This window comes from Dermacentor albipictus, chromosome 2 (assembly GCF_038994185.2).
Source record: "Dermacentor albipictus isolate Rhodes 1998 colony chromosome 2, USDA_Dalb.pri_finalv2, whole genome shotgun sequence".
Lineage (NCBI taxonomy): Eukaryota > Metazoa > Arthropoda > Arachnida > Ixodida > Ixodidae > Dermacentor > Dermacentor albipictus.
The window spans coordinates 172555094-172570079 of NC_091822.1; the positions used below are offsets into that span (position 1 = coordinate 172555094).

Here is a 14986-nt window from a genome sequence, read left to right on the forward strand (position 1 = left end):
CGGGCGGCGGTTCGGGTTTTGTTCCCCGGGCGGTTTTGGCTTCTTGCGCTCGCAAAAATGATATCTATCTCGTTACTAATCGCTTAAAGGGTGACTGCCTGTTTCTCGCTCGTTTAGTACTCACAGAGGTGCACATCGGAAGGATGCCGCCGTTCATGCGTTTCCTTTTCTTTTCTTTTTCTTTTTTTTTTTGGAGACACGGGAAAAATACTTGCCTCTGGTTGGTGATATGATGAAGGTTAGTGGAAGTCTGTCACACGTTCTGCCTTTTTTGATGGGCACACAACCACACAGTTTTGTTTAGTGCGCTCATCTACACAGTTCAATTATGCTATGGATGTAAATATTAGTGTAAGAGCAGGAGCATTTCAGACTAGCAAAATACCCTCGTGTGCGCATTTTCTAAGCCTTGAACTATGTGTATAACAATGCACCAAATTTGTAACTCTCATAAGTTTATTTCCTTTTTTTAATGTTGTTATTCATGAATAAACAGTACATATATACCAATGCAAGATATCTTTTTGTCGCTTTACAGTCACCCTAGAAAAACTATGGTAATTGTTTTTTTTTCAAAATAGGTTTCTCAGAAGAATTGGAATCTGCAATAAAAAAAATCAACCCGGGTGGTCGCATATTGAGAAAAAAATTGACCCTGAAAGGGTTAAGCATATGTTGGCTAGGTAGGTGCTGCCACGATCCCCCTTCACTTACAACTGTACGAAACAGTACTTCTGGCTTCTGCATCTTTACAGTGAAGAAAACACTGAGCATATTTCTATTACAAGCACTAATATCTCTGGCCAGCCTATGAAGCTGAAGTTCTTTACACAAATTAACTGCCTTGTTCTTCACCACGCATGGCACTACTCCCCACCAAATTAAAATTGTTTACTAATGGCCCACCTGGCCTTCTCAGCAAAGGATCCAGTACTCAGAACAACTAAACTGCCCTCCTTATCAGACTGAAGAAGATTGAGATCATTGTTTCTAAACTACTTCACAACCTGATCTGTCAGTCCCCTGCAATGGTGGAAGTTCTTCTTGTGTACTGTCCTGGATGACGCATCAACACCTTCCAGCAGGCACATAGTGTATTGATCCTGAGGTGCTCTATTCGTAACACGTCTACTGAACATTAACAGTTCATGAGGAGGGATAACTGGTTTGTAGCCAAACTTCGGACCCTTCTTGAGTAGACGCTCAACGTCTTCCGGGATTTTCACACCCTCTCCTAGGAACAAAACCTGAGAAACCCCTCTTTCATTTTTCTCTTTTCTGTAGAGCTGTTCAAGAACACCGCTCAAGTAGGAAGCCCACCAGAACTCGATCGTCTATGCAGTGAAAGTCCTTAAAGAACAAAGCTTCACTTCAGCCTTCCAGGGAGAGTCACTTGCATAGCACAAGACTCACAAGTAATCCTCGAGAAACTTGATTTGCCTCCAAAGTTCAGCACGAAGTTTGCGGCATATCTGTTTTGCATCCTCTGGGGACGGCAAAGCAAAACTAAACGGCCCCAAGGCTTCTGCGGGCACTGGTACTTTCCGTAGGCGGAAAGCATAATATCTTGCCCGGCAAGTAGCAATGTCAATGTGGCCCACCAAAAGGTTGAACTTCGACGACGAAGATGAGGGAGAGACGTTGAACGGGCTGCTTTTGCTTCATGCAGAACTGCTATTGCTGTTACAACTGCGCAAGGGCATCCAGCATCACCAATCACCGTACCTGACCATTAAAACTACTCTGCATTGTATCAGCTCTGGAGCACGAAAGGTGCTGTTGCCATCTGATTCAGCACAGTCTAAGTTAGTTAAGAGGGGGATCGCTAAATTTTGCCTGGGATCTGCTCTCAGGAAATTGTGCGCACATGCAATGCAGAGTACTTTTAATGAACAGTTACGGCGATTGGTTGATGCTGGATACCCTTGCGTGACAGTAACAGCAATGGCAGAAGTTCTGCGTGAAACAATAGCAGCCCGTTCCAGGATGCACATCGGGTGGCTAGGTAGGAGTCGTCAAGAAGTGTTGCCATATATGCATCACCTATCCCATAACATGAGAAAGGTAGCCAGCAGGTGTAACATGCCAATCATTTTTTCCGCCCTGTGCAAGCTGGCTGGGCTTTGCCCCAGAATCTCTCGTGAAAAGAAAAAAGAACCCGGAGGTTGTGGCAAAAAGCATGTTCGGGAGTATGTGAAATACACGGCCGGCATTGTCTACGAGATTCCGCTACCTTGTGGAAAGTCATATGTTGGGCAAACTGGATGTTGTGTTAATGATTGCGCAGAGGAACGTGAACTTTCACCTAAATATAAAGGTAATGCACATTTGCCTGCGCACACCAAGCTTGCATGTGTGTTCCATATTTTCGAAAAATTTAAATCTTGGGCAAAAGCCAAGACACCACTGGCCAGGAAGAAAGGCTTGCGTACGTGACACATCTATTTCTTTAATGGATAGTGAGAAGTGTTTTTTGCATGGCTTGCTCTAATTTGTGGTAGTAACAATGTGATTACATGTTTCACACATGTGTGACTAAAGACATATAATGACGAGCGATGAAGAATAAAGTTAGTTGAAAGTTAGCGCTTGTCCGTGTCCCGTACTACGTACTTGCCTTGAATTGCGCGCAGTCCATTTATTTCCTCGCAGTATGGACCAACTCGCCCAACAACAAGCCTTATCTGTCTTTTTGAGATAGCAGACATATATATGTCTCGTTTATTTAGCTCAAGATTAGCAATCATTTATAACTGAGAATGTTTTGGCGATCACAAAATCAGCTAATAGCTGCTGGTGGGTCCAGCTGCTTGCGCAGATGCTGCATTGCATGACGACATTGCAGATGCAAGAGCAAGTGATTTTTCACTCTTTTAGACACAAGATTGTGAATTCCCTGATGCAAGCTGTGCAATAATATATGGCTCGCACATTCAAAAGAGCCTTTTGTACAAACTGTGAATGTTTTCTTGCTATGTTCTAAAAGTGTTCCAGGGCCTTTAAGCTTAAGGTTTAATTTAAATCTCCAAAAGGAGGGATTTCATATTTTCTAATGCTACCGTTAATGTGACCCATAAAAACCATTTCACAAACTAAGGAATTGGAGTGGTGACAGAATCTCTATATAGGAGGTGTGAGATTTTAAGTGTAACCCTAAGTAACAGCGAGAATTTGTTCATTTTTATTTTTCAGCGGTACAGGATCGAAGCCAGTGGTAAGTGGAAGTAGACAGATAAATGCTATTGCATTAAAAAACCCATTTGTCAGTATCTCATCAGACATGTTGTCGCATTGATAACTCTCTCTACGCTAGCATAAAGTTTTTTTTTTTCTTAGCACATCAGACTAGGAGTCTTTTCTGTATGCTGCGTAAATAGAGTGCACAAGAGAGTGCCCCTGAAGTGGCAGTAAAGAAAAGTACAAAGTCAGAGTAAATTTTTTAATTATGGCTTCTGGAGTTCAAAACTCTAAGCAAGTGAAGGCTTAGGATGCCACAAATGTGCCAAGAGAAAAAACGAGGGTGATGGCATTGTGGAATCCTTGTATCAGATTTTTGAAACATCAAGCATTTCATCAGTATTGCTGCAAAGCTAGTAAATTGTTTAATAATAATAAATTATGAAGTTGCATTGGTAAGCAAACAAGAACTCAACATGGCAACTTCTACAGTTTTCCTGATTTAAAGAAAAACTTAAATACGTAGAAATTCTGGGAAATTCTAATGTCACAATGAGATAGTTAGTTCTATGGCCAAGTGTGAAATTCAAAAAGGGATGTTTAGCCTCGTCATCTCCACAGGTAATAAAACTATTTCAGCCAATGAAACATGAACATAGTTCCAAAAACGATGATTTCTATTTGGCTAAGCTAACCAACGTTATTCTTTAAAGGGGCCCCAAACCAATTTTTATCGAACTGGAGAAAGGAATTTGAAGTGAAAATAGGCTATTTCAGAAATACTTTACCGAAAAAAGTACCTCAATGCATACAGCAAAAACGGAGGTATTGCCAATCAAACATGGTTTCCGCTGTGCTCCCGTTCCTTCTTCAATGCCTTGCACTTTGAAGGCTATGGTGCAGTGGGGCATGCCCACAACACCTTCTAAATGTCACCGTGGTGCGCAGCTAAAATTTCATTTTGGATGTTAACGTAGATGCCACGACTTCCGCCTCTGGTGCCTATGATGCACTGAACATAAGCCAAACGCGGTTGTCCTCAGCAAGCCACAGTGCACTTAGCCAGTGGATCCACTGCAGCACCTCGTGGTGGCCGCGGTATCTACGCCGTGTAGCCGACCGCAGCTTGATGTCAGTTATTGGCCAATAGCAGCCGTCTAAGGGATTGACGAAATAAAGCGTCCAGAAAAGAGTGAGGACAGGGCCTTCTGTTGAAAAGTGAGCGTTTGAGAGAAAGGCAACTTCGCCATCTGCTTGCGAGCTCCACGCACCACACACGACAGCAAAACTTTGCTGAGGAGTTCACAGCAGCGTATGCTACCCACAAACTAGGTTATTTCACCAAGCCTGAGGGGTGCTTCAGGGCCCCTTTCAACTTTTTAAATCTGTTTATGTACACCCCTCACTGGTCAAATTTCCGGTACTGTTCAACTAAGAACTATTGAACAAGTACATCAATAAACAACTTCTGGTACCTGTAGTGCACCAATAAAGTGCCCATAGCTGGTGTCCCAAACAACTGTGGTGTTCATTGCTGACTGCAATCCGGCTTTCCACGTGAGGTAGCCCACCGTGTGCTTGCCCAGTTGCCGTGCCAGCACTGTGATGAGAGCCGGAAAACAGTGTTTATTCCCTCCTCACTATTCGCTTTGCTGAGTAATAACTACATCACCTAATTTGCTAATGTAACACTAACATGTTTTTCAGAAATCTTGGCAGGATGCAGCTTTTACACAAGTCAGGCATGTGGCTGCCCTCTAAAACCACAAACAATGTTGTGAATGATATAAAGTACAATCCAGACACTCGCTACACACTACAGACTTATTTATTCAAGATTCAGCCCCACTAATCAAGTTCCATTTCATTCTTCATTGCTCGTGCGCTCAATGGTGTTCTTGTGTCCAAAGCTTACTACCTCAACGGCACGCTCACAGAGATGGTTGTCCTAGGTGCAACTTTAAAATTTTTAGCGATGGTACCAACTAATTCCAAATGCCATCTGTTCCACATGCCATACTTGGCGAAATCTTTTTTTTCAAATATTTTTTTACCTCGAAAGTGGAGGGGTTGGTGTCTTACACGAGTAAATATGGTGATAATTTCATTTGTTAAAGGCGAGGGCAGAGAGTCATCTACTAGGTATAGATTCCGTGACTGCCTAGTATTCAGGGTTTGCTCCTAGACCTGGGCCACCTGCCATTGAAAGACAGTGTTTCCTGCAAAGCTCAGTCACCTAGTGGCTAAGCTTATCATAAGTTAAGGCCAACCTCCATAGTGCAAAAAAGCGACAAGCTTTGGGCGTATGATGCTCGGCGACGGCAAACCGACATCCCAAAGCTGGCTGTTTGCCGCCGATCTACTCTCTCCAGAGATCATGACTCAGCGAATGCTGCCACCAGAAGTAGATGTGTATGGCGGAAAGTGCGCACTTGTTGGCTTCCATCAGTCACCAGAGTTGAGCTTATTCGGCCATGACTGACCGTGTCAGCAGCACGATTGGTGATGTTCGCCCGCTCTTGCTTGCATGAAGTTTGGGGTGACGCATGAAGTTTGGGGTACATGAAGTTGAGGCAGCAGTGCTTCGCACAGGAATTTCTGCCGCGCTAAAATTTGCGGTGAAAGTTCACTCCATGAAGGTTGGCCTTCAAAGGAAAAATTTTGGAGCAAGTGGTCACGAAAGATAGTAAGGAGGAGGTGGGGGGGGGGGGGAGACACACGAAAGATAGTGATTTCATTTTTTATTCATGTAAACATATTTATGTATTTATTTATTTATTCATAGAACCCTCAGCACTTACACATAACAGAGGGGAGGGGTAAACAATGCAAAAGTATGCAGCGAAAAAGTATACAATATAGACAATTTACAAAAGCATAAAGTTAGGAAGGCAACACACATCAAAGAAATGCAAAATAACCAAACAGTCAAGCACTGTCATACATATACAAAAAAACAGGTTCGGCAAGGCATGTATTCACTATGCATCCTGTTATGTCTCGAAATAGAGACAGCTGTATTTGTAAATAAATAAATAAAGTGACTGACTGTGGGAGGTTACTCCATTTCAGGCAACTTTTTGGGTAGAAATCCCATGAGTATGTTACTGCATTCCAGTAAGGGACATCAACCTTTTCTTTTTCTCTGTGATAAATCCTACTTGAGATAAATGTTGGTGGGTGAATGATATGCTGATGAAGGTGGTCATGATGATAGTAAATATTGTGGAAAAGACCAATGCGAGCTGTTTCTTGACGGGGATAAAATAAGGGAAGGTCAATATTTGACTTTAGTAACACTTGCAGTGAGGCGATAATTTGATGTACAGCTTTTCAACCTCTTATTCAAATTACACATTAACTGACCCATAGGTAAGCTCTATGTCAGAAAACATCGTGGCCAACTGGGTGAGAGTGTATGGATGCACATAGTCCGCATATGATGCATGCTAAACTGTCCCTGTTTAAGACAGCTTGCTGTTATGTTTGTAGGAGCATGGCCATTTAGAATGAAATACAGCATCACACCTCATTAGTATACAAGCTATCATAGCAGCCTAAAATTAAGATTAAGGCTTGATCTTTCATCAATCTGACTAAAGGGTCAAATTTCACCTTTTAGCAGTGGTATCTGCCGTGCCCCCTGCCCCCCCCCCCTTTTCTTTTTCAGCAGTTCACTTGGAAAGCTAATAGACTAGGTTAGAATAAAAGAATGGCTTGCTTACCAAGGTTGCAGCCTGGCCGCAGGCCAATTGGCGTGACTTGGAGCAGCCCTTGAACTGATGCAAAGCTGCAAATAGAAGGCGATAAAGAGACCCCATGCTTAGAGGCTACATAGAACCTCGTGTGACAGGATTTAAAGTGCATTTGATGCACAGACTGCAAGCTTCCTATATGTGGATTCCCACACAGCTTATTCGCTTATTCAATCGCCATGGTGTACAGCCAAGTCTGAACAGCTCATCAAGTAACTGCCCAAACTTATATTCCGCTGCCCTACACCTTTCTTGCAGCTACCAGGGACGAGGCAATGGTAGCCAAATCTTCGCTGTGGTACGCAGTTTCTCATGCCTGCGTGAGCTGACCCAATGCTCGAACCTCTGCCTGCAAATTTTCATGTCTATGGGATGCATTTGGACTTCAAGTTGCATGCAAAGGCAACAATGACAACGACAACAAAAACAATCACACTTCCTTTCGCTAATAGCATAGTCCATAAACTCCTGGTGACAACTGTACCTAATACACATGTCATTTAGAACTGCAAAACAATGTTCTTGCAAGTATGAAGAAACACATCACAAGAGAAGTTGCTGATAGATTGATTGAGTGACTGGATTATTTGGCTGGCGAGAGACGCTGCACTGATGGCCTATGGAAAATATTTCAACCACTTGAGGTTCTATAAATATAAACCCAAGGCTTGGTACGTAAGCATTTTTGCATTTTGCCCCAATCGGAATGCAACCAGAAATTAAGCCCTTGGCCCGATGTTAAGCAGCAGGATGCCACAGCCAGATAGTTACCACAGTGAGTGAAAAAATAATCAAAGCAGACTTGACAGACAGCCCTGGCAAGCAATGTGTGAGCACAACCTAAATCTAAGAAGTGGAGTGGCGCATTTGCCTGCACATTGCAAGACCAGCATGTGTGAATCATGTTTCAGTGAGATAAAGACATTCGGCAGAAGCAAGAACCAGACCATATGTGAGTTAATGGAAGCGTACTAGGTAAGAAAAAAATAATAAAAACTCTAGCTGTACATATCAATCGGAGACGAGATTGCCCGACCACTGGTTGTCTGAAGTGTCGCGAGCAGTCTACGTATGGGTTTACTTGTCTATTTATTTGGGGGTCTGCACCTTAAATAAATGCATTGAAAGTGCCGCCAGTGCGTCATCAATGTGTCTTCCTTTCTGTGTGTGTTCTCTTTGAAGACAAAATGTATTCCAGCTAATACCAACTAGGTGAAGAAGCTGTTTTCTTGAGCTTTGCTATCTTTCTTCTTGAAAAAGAAAAACAGAAAGGGGTGTCTCTATGTGCACGGTACAAGCTGGAGGATTCTGGCTTTCTTGTCTACAAGTGTGTGCCCTCTGTCAAAATAAAACAGTCGCAAGTCACTTTTGGTTGACTCTTGTCTTATATGCTTTTTTTTTATTTCAAGCACCAAGACCAACCCCATGAAAAAGGCAGTTGAAATAATGGCCTTACCGACCTTCTCTTAGAAAGTGTTCTGAAGCCCTTGAATCCACAGAGGAGGCCATTCCCAGCACCGATTTCAAACTGCAAAGGTTAGTCAAGCAACAAACAAAATTTTACAAATTATACAGGCATATAAAAAGCATAACAGTGGAATAGTCTTGTCAAACTTCAGTAAGCACAACTTAGTTGCAACAAAAATAACACGCAAAGGTGAAAAAAAAATTATGAAAAGAAAGGTACGAACACAGAAAGTGAAATTATAGCTCTTATTTCCTTTTTTCTTGAATACCACTAGCTCTCAGCAACAGATATGCAAACACCACGGCAGGTGTGATTGTGATAACATGGATGTAAAGATTGTGTGACGGCAGCCCGATGAGGAGGCTGCCATGGCTAGAATTTCTTGTAACCGGCCAGCCATGGTGCCGATGGTTCCCTAAATCGGTTGGTAGATGCAGCCATAATTGGACAAGATGCATTAGTGTGTGCTAATTTTGTACTAATCTCACACAGCGTTCGTCATCATCTTCAGCCACGGCTGGCTGCATTCCACTGCCACGTCACCTGAAGTGCAAATGTTCATGTATTTGCTGTCACTCTCCACACTATGGTGTGCGCATTGGCACGTCCACTTGTATCATGGTGGCCAACTTTGCGTGCCTTAAAACCTCTACACGAATTGCATGGCCTTAAAGGGGTCCTGAGCTACTCCTCGGGCTTGGTGAAGTAACATAGTCCGTGGGTAGCATGCACTGCTGTGAACATCTCCGCCAAGTTTTGCTGTTGTACGCGGTGTGTGGAGCTTGCAAGCAGATCGTGAAGTCGCCTTTCTCTCAAACGCTCTACTTTAAACAGAAGGCCCTGTCCTTGTCTCTTCTCAACACACTATTTGGTCATAGGACGCACTATTTTGTCATTCCTTTATATGGCTGCTACTGGCCGAAAGCTGACATCAAGCTGCGGTCGGCCACATGGCATAGATACGGCGGCCGCCACGGACTTTTCCCACAAGGACCACCGAGCCCTCGTGGAAAGAGCTAGGGCGGCGGCCTTAGCCAACGGAATTCCGGAATAGGAATCCGACCACCCTTCTCCTAACTCCCCCACCTTTTTTTTTTAAATAAAACGTTTTCATCATCATCATCAGACTGCAGTCTGGGAAAAGGCTACAATTTTGCTTGGAACTGTCTGCGTGCATGACATTTTGCCAATTCCATGCTTGTATGCACAAAAAATGAAGCAAATGCTACGCACTAACCGTCTGGCATACGTTGAGCGACTATGGCTTAAGCGGTCAGCCAATACATTAGGTTCAATGGCGACAGGGCAGGGGATTCACTGTGGCAATATTTAAACTTGAATTGCTTATTAAGCAGGTATGTATTACTGAGGTTTTACTGGAACATGTTCACAGCAAAATATAAGGTCTGACACTACACAGGTTTGCAATGTTCCACACTTCTGCACATCTGTCTGTCTATGTGTGCATGCGAGTGCGTGTGTTGGAGAGAAAGCCAACATATATAGAGTCGACAGCGAATATATTGAACCCGGATAAAATTATTTATTGTGTAACAAAGAGCTGTAAAATCTGCTTGAAAATTCTTTCATAAGATTTTTATCTATTTTATCTTTTTCAGTAAAATTTTGCCTATACATCTAACTTTTTGTGATCTCCTTGCAATGTGATATGTCCGGGTTAAGCTGTACCAGCAAGACATAATCAATACACGTACCTCCGACCACATTTTTGGTGACACAATGTGTCTCAGGGAGCACACAACGTTCCCGCTTCCGGTTCCATTTTGTGCCGACAGATTCCCACTCATTGTGACCGTATCATTCAGGCTGAGAGGAGCCTCGATGGACTGGCTGATGGTCATGCTATTGATTTCCATTTGTGGAAGAAACCTGCAACGTAATGTGCCAACGGCAACCGTCAGAGCAATGACCAAATGCCAGGAGCAATCAAATTGCCTCTGCCAGAGACCCAGAGGTGTGAACTCGGGTGAATGCCTTATATAGAGGGTATCACTGACCATCTCCTCACTAGCAAAGCCAGTAGAAGCTAAAGTGGTGAAAGAAATTTGGGGGAAGGTGAACTTTTCATCATCATTCTACTTGCATCATACCACTGCTGCACTGAGCAAGAGGAATCAAAGGAATAGGGGGGGACTTATTGCCTGTACCAACCAAATGAATAAGAAAAGCTTATTGTAGCCTTTAATTACGTGTAAAAATAACAATGAAAAGGAAAATTAAAGTGGAAGAAAAGTAAACTTGCCACCAGTGGGCGCTGAACCCACAATTTCCAAATTTGATGCTCTACCAATTGAGCTATGGCGGCAGCTCTCTTTTTGTCCACTTTCTTGGGCGTTTGTGAAGGTGCAGAAAACCCAGTTTTCTTGGAGTGTTCCCCAGTGCCAAAGTTAATTTCCCCTATGCTGCCTTTGGCTTCGTTTGGTTATCGGTGCTGCATGCAATACCACAATTGGTTGACTGTATGATAGTGTTTAATGCCTCAAAACCATAACCTCGGCTATGACAGATGTCGCAGCGAGGGGGCTCCAGGTCAACAGCAGCTGGGCTTCTCTAGCATGCAGTTAAATATAAAGCATGTGGCTGTTTTTCACTCTGCTACCACTGCGTTGTGGTCACCACAGTAAAAAATTGAGCCCGTGACCGCACACTTAGAGGCAAAGCTCCCCAAGTACCAAGTCACAGCTCTGGGAAATTGACAGCGTAGGCTGGTAGGCTGAGCGTAAACACCACAAAGTCTACGAACGCTCTTCAGTACGGCAAGGTCTCATGCTAGCGCTATATGTCTCGGTTAAACAACTTCGTGAATATGCATGCATTCACTTTTGCATGAGCTGGCAGCACATCAATGCATCATAGGAGTGAAGGGCTTTGTGCCCAATGGCTAAGCAATTAGCAGCCCTTTTTTTGCATCAGCATTTGCACAAAGGAGTCAGTGCACATGGAAGTCACCAGTGGCAAACTTGATTGAACAGGTAGCAGGGCTTGGCTGATAGGTAGATTGGCAAAAAACAAAAAATAAAAATGCAGCATGTTTCTGCAGGATAATCCACATTTAGAGGAGGCAGTATTCAAGCCAGCATAACTTTTACTTCATGGGAGAAATCTGTCTTAGAGAATGCCTAATGCAGATATGTACTAATGAACACTTTACAGCTCTATTTCATGCCAAATGAGGCACTGGATACTAATGTGGTGTTTGCCCTAAATGTGGGTGACCCTTTAAATGACCCCCCAAATGTCACAGGTGTCTCACATGGGGCCCTTCACTAGGCTGAGTATGTTTGTGATGGTAAGAGAAGAGAGAGAAAGCAGGGGTAGAGCAAAGAAGCAGTTTAATTAGCTAAATAAAATGTCGCCATATACATACATACCTGTGGGTAGAACTGAATGCTTCATAAAAATTTTAGCTTGATTATTAGGCCAATAAAACACATTAACAGAAGATACGCATGAGTGATGCACATGAAAGTTGTCTTACCCTCTCGTATCGTCATCGTAGTAGGCCTCGAAAAGGTCAGTGGCATCAATGCCAACACTGATGCTTCCCTGCAAGAAACAAAGGATAAATTTAAGAGGCATGAAATATCCTAACCTCGATTTTGGTTTTATAACATAAAGCTGCAGTGCCCAATAGCTGCTTGTAGAGAGCAGGGCTGCAAAGGTGCCAATTCAGAATTGGCTCGATTTTGTAATCATCCCAGTGTTTCTAGAAGCCCACTTGGTGGGGATTAGCGTAATTAACATTCTTTGGGAACGTCACCTAGTTTGCTGTATGCCAGTCTGTCTGCACATCTGTGTCTGAGCTCTCTTTCACTCCAACTTGGGCCATTGGGTAACCCATGGTCTAATGTGTAGGGCATCAGCAATGAAACTGACAATCCCATGCTGCAACTCTGATACTGGTGGCATAGCGACTTCGCCAGCCATCCAGAGAGCATGCAAAGCGCTCATCGTGACAGATTTTTTTAAAGCGCGACAGCTGAATTGCACAAAGAGTGGGAAGCAACGAAAATGGCAGGACAGCACTTGTTATTCCTTCTTGTGTGTCAGCTCACTTAAAAAAAAAAATGATTCTGCTGAACATTGACTAACTAGCCTTTCTTGTCACCTTGCCTGCAAGGCACCTCATTCTGCAACTCGGTACCATGCTACCTGTGTTTATAGAGGCTGATAACACCTCGTTTAGGGGCCTCCTTTCCTGCAGCACACAAAGAAAATCTTATCATAAAAGTATCAGAACATTCAGCACTTACTGTCAAGAGCATGATAAAAATCATTAGTCACAAATTTTTCGGTCAGGAAGCTCATATGATTTGATGTGTATGTACACTGGCAATTCTGACAGGCAAGAATGATGGCAATAGCATGGCGCAAAAAATTAAAAATCTGATATAAATGTACTTTGGCAGCTAAATATCGTAAGTTTTGTTCCACCATGGAGCAGCTGCTTTAGCAGACGTCTTCAATGTGCAACAGGCCCCTGAAATAGTAGCTGCACTAACATGCACGCATATTTCTTTTTGTTTTGACAAACCTTGTTGAGCATCCAAGTTCCATATTAGGAAAGTGTGGCTGAGGTTCTTGCCAAATTAAAATATGCTTATGGAAGGCGTATGAGATGAGCAAGTGGTAAAAATCATCCTCAAGAGAGTAAAAAAATAAGCAGGCTTCAGAGATTCCTCTGGTTCTAAACTCAGTTAACGTGACAGCAGCAGGCTCTCATAATGGGCAACATCGTTTTGTCAAGAGTAATTTTTTTTCAATGCACACAAGGTCATCCTTGTTTGCTACGGCATCGCACACTGTGGCCTTCAAAATACATGCACAGACACCATCACATTTAGAGTCTGCGTGGAAAACAAAACCTCACAAAAATTGCCAAGTGCGAATGTTGTTCATGATATATCAGTGGCTGGTTCATCTGATTCAAAACTGCACATTGCTGGAGGGACATGAGCCTTAACCTTAACAAAGAAATAGACAGTTTTGACAAAAAGCATTTGGCTATCAAGTATATATACACATTATGCCCTATACTATCAACCCTTCATCTAAGAATGATTTGTTCTCTAAGTACACAATGGACTCCCTTTGACATAAGCTACATCAAGAGCTTGAGGTTGACAGTTCAGGGAGGGCCATGGAGTTTATTGCACATTCACCTTAAGATCACATAGGTATCTTTGTCTGACCAGAACATTGGCTGCTAAGCGGATGTTCCAGTAAGAAAAACAGATCTGCAAGGTATATATTCCTGTTTAAAAGGAAGAGGTGACAAAACTGGTGCTTACTAGCCGCAGTGGATTTTTTCAGGTCTATTTGCAGCCTGCGGCCAGCTAACCAGTCAAGCCATTGCTCTTCACTAGATATAAATGCCTGCAATATTGTGCTAGCTTTTGCCCAACGGGGCTGTATTCACAAGCCAATGCTCTCGAAAATTAGGTCACTATTCCTTTGTGGATACAGTACTAATAGCGCAAAACAGGCATCTACAGCTAATGCACCCAAGCACAGTGCTAACTTCCAACAAGCTAGTTAATCTAGGCAAAGCACCAATATACTAATATACCCCATGCAATCAAAATAAGACAGCCAAGCATGTTGTACAACACATAAACCAAAACATGCCCAACATGCTGGTTGGGCATGTTGGAAGTTGGCGTACTGTCCATGTGATTCGACTATCTTCGTCCATTTTGTGCTACAGTAGACTGCCATTAATCAACTCCAGATAATTTGATCACAACCGAAGACTCCGGCTGGCCCCCATGCATTTATATGGGTCTGAACTTTCATTATTTCGATCCTAAGATTGGCAATCACCAGATCACTTGAACTTGACCAGTCAGCATGCATGTGCCCGACCCCAATAGTGACCCCTCAGCTGCCGCACATCTCAGGAGACTGTACAGTGAACATCCGTCATTTCCCTTCAAAAACACCATTTTTGGCCTGCCCTGGGAATATTTTCAAGCAATAACAGCAGCTCATAATTGTCCGCTTGTGGTATTTACCTGATTCTAATGCATATTTTTTTCCCTTTCCTTTCTTTTTTTTAGAACATTGGGCTGGATATGACCGGTATGGTGCAATCATGTTTTTACTTTTTTAGGAGCTTTAATGTCATTTGTATGTTAGTTTTCTACTTTGGACACACTGAAAGTGGGAGCATGTTAGATTCAAGGGAGTGTAAGAATTGGCCAATTCCTGCCAAATAAATCGGCGGAGTGTTTCGACATTCTTTAGGCATCTTGCTTAATTTGACCTGCCAAATAATTCGATCAATTCCGACCGTCCCATGAAGGTCGAATTAAGGCAAGTCGAGTGTACTAGTAGAACATATCCACAACATGCAGCAGACTCTCATTAGTATGACTCAAAGGGACTATAAAGCTACTATTTGTCTCATCAGAAGCTCATCATAAAGGAAGTAACCCAGAAGACTCGATTTCTACTATTCCTCATGCACTCAAATATCTACGACAAAAAATTATATATTAAAAAGCATTTATACACAAAGGCAGACAGTGAAAAGAGATTGTTATTACATTTGAATGATACAAAG

General features: G+C 42.8%; 1 protein-coding gene across 1 annotated transcript in view; it reads right to left on the reverse strand.

Moving 5' to 3' along the window:
- The window catches only part of LOC135900884 (dnaJ homolog subfamily C member 11), a 50078-nt gene that overhangs the window by 19706 nt on the left and 15386 nt on the right, over positions 1-14986 (reverse strand). Inside the window, exons 5-9 of the mRNA XM_065430479.1 lie at positions 11900-11967; positions 10116-10290; positions 8393-8460; positions 6903-6967; positions 4653-4777 (exon numbers count right to left, since the gene is read on the reverse strand). Of these exons, the coding sequence (XP_065286551.1) occupies positions 4653-4777; positions 6903-6967; positions 8393-8460; positions 10116-10290; positions 11900-11967 (501 nt within the window). The remainder of the gene's footprint in view (positions 1-4652; positions 4778-6902; positions 6968-8392; positions 8461-10115; positions 10291-11899; positions 11968-14986) is intronic.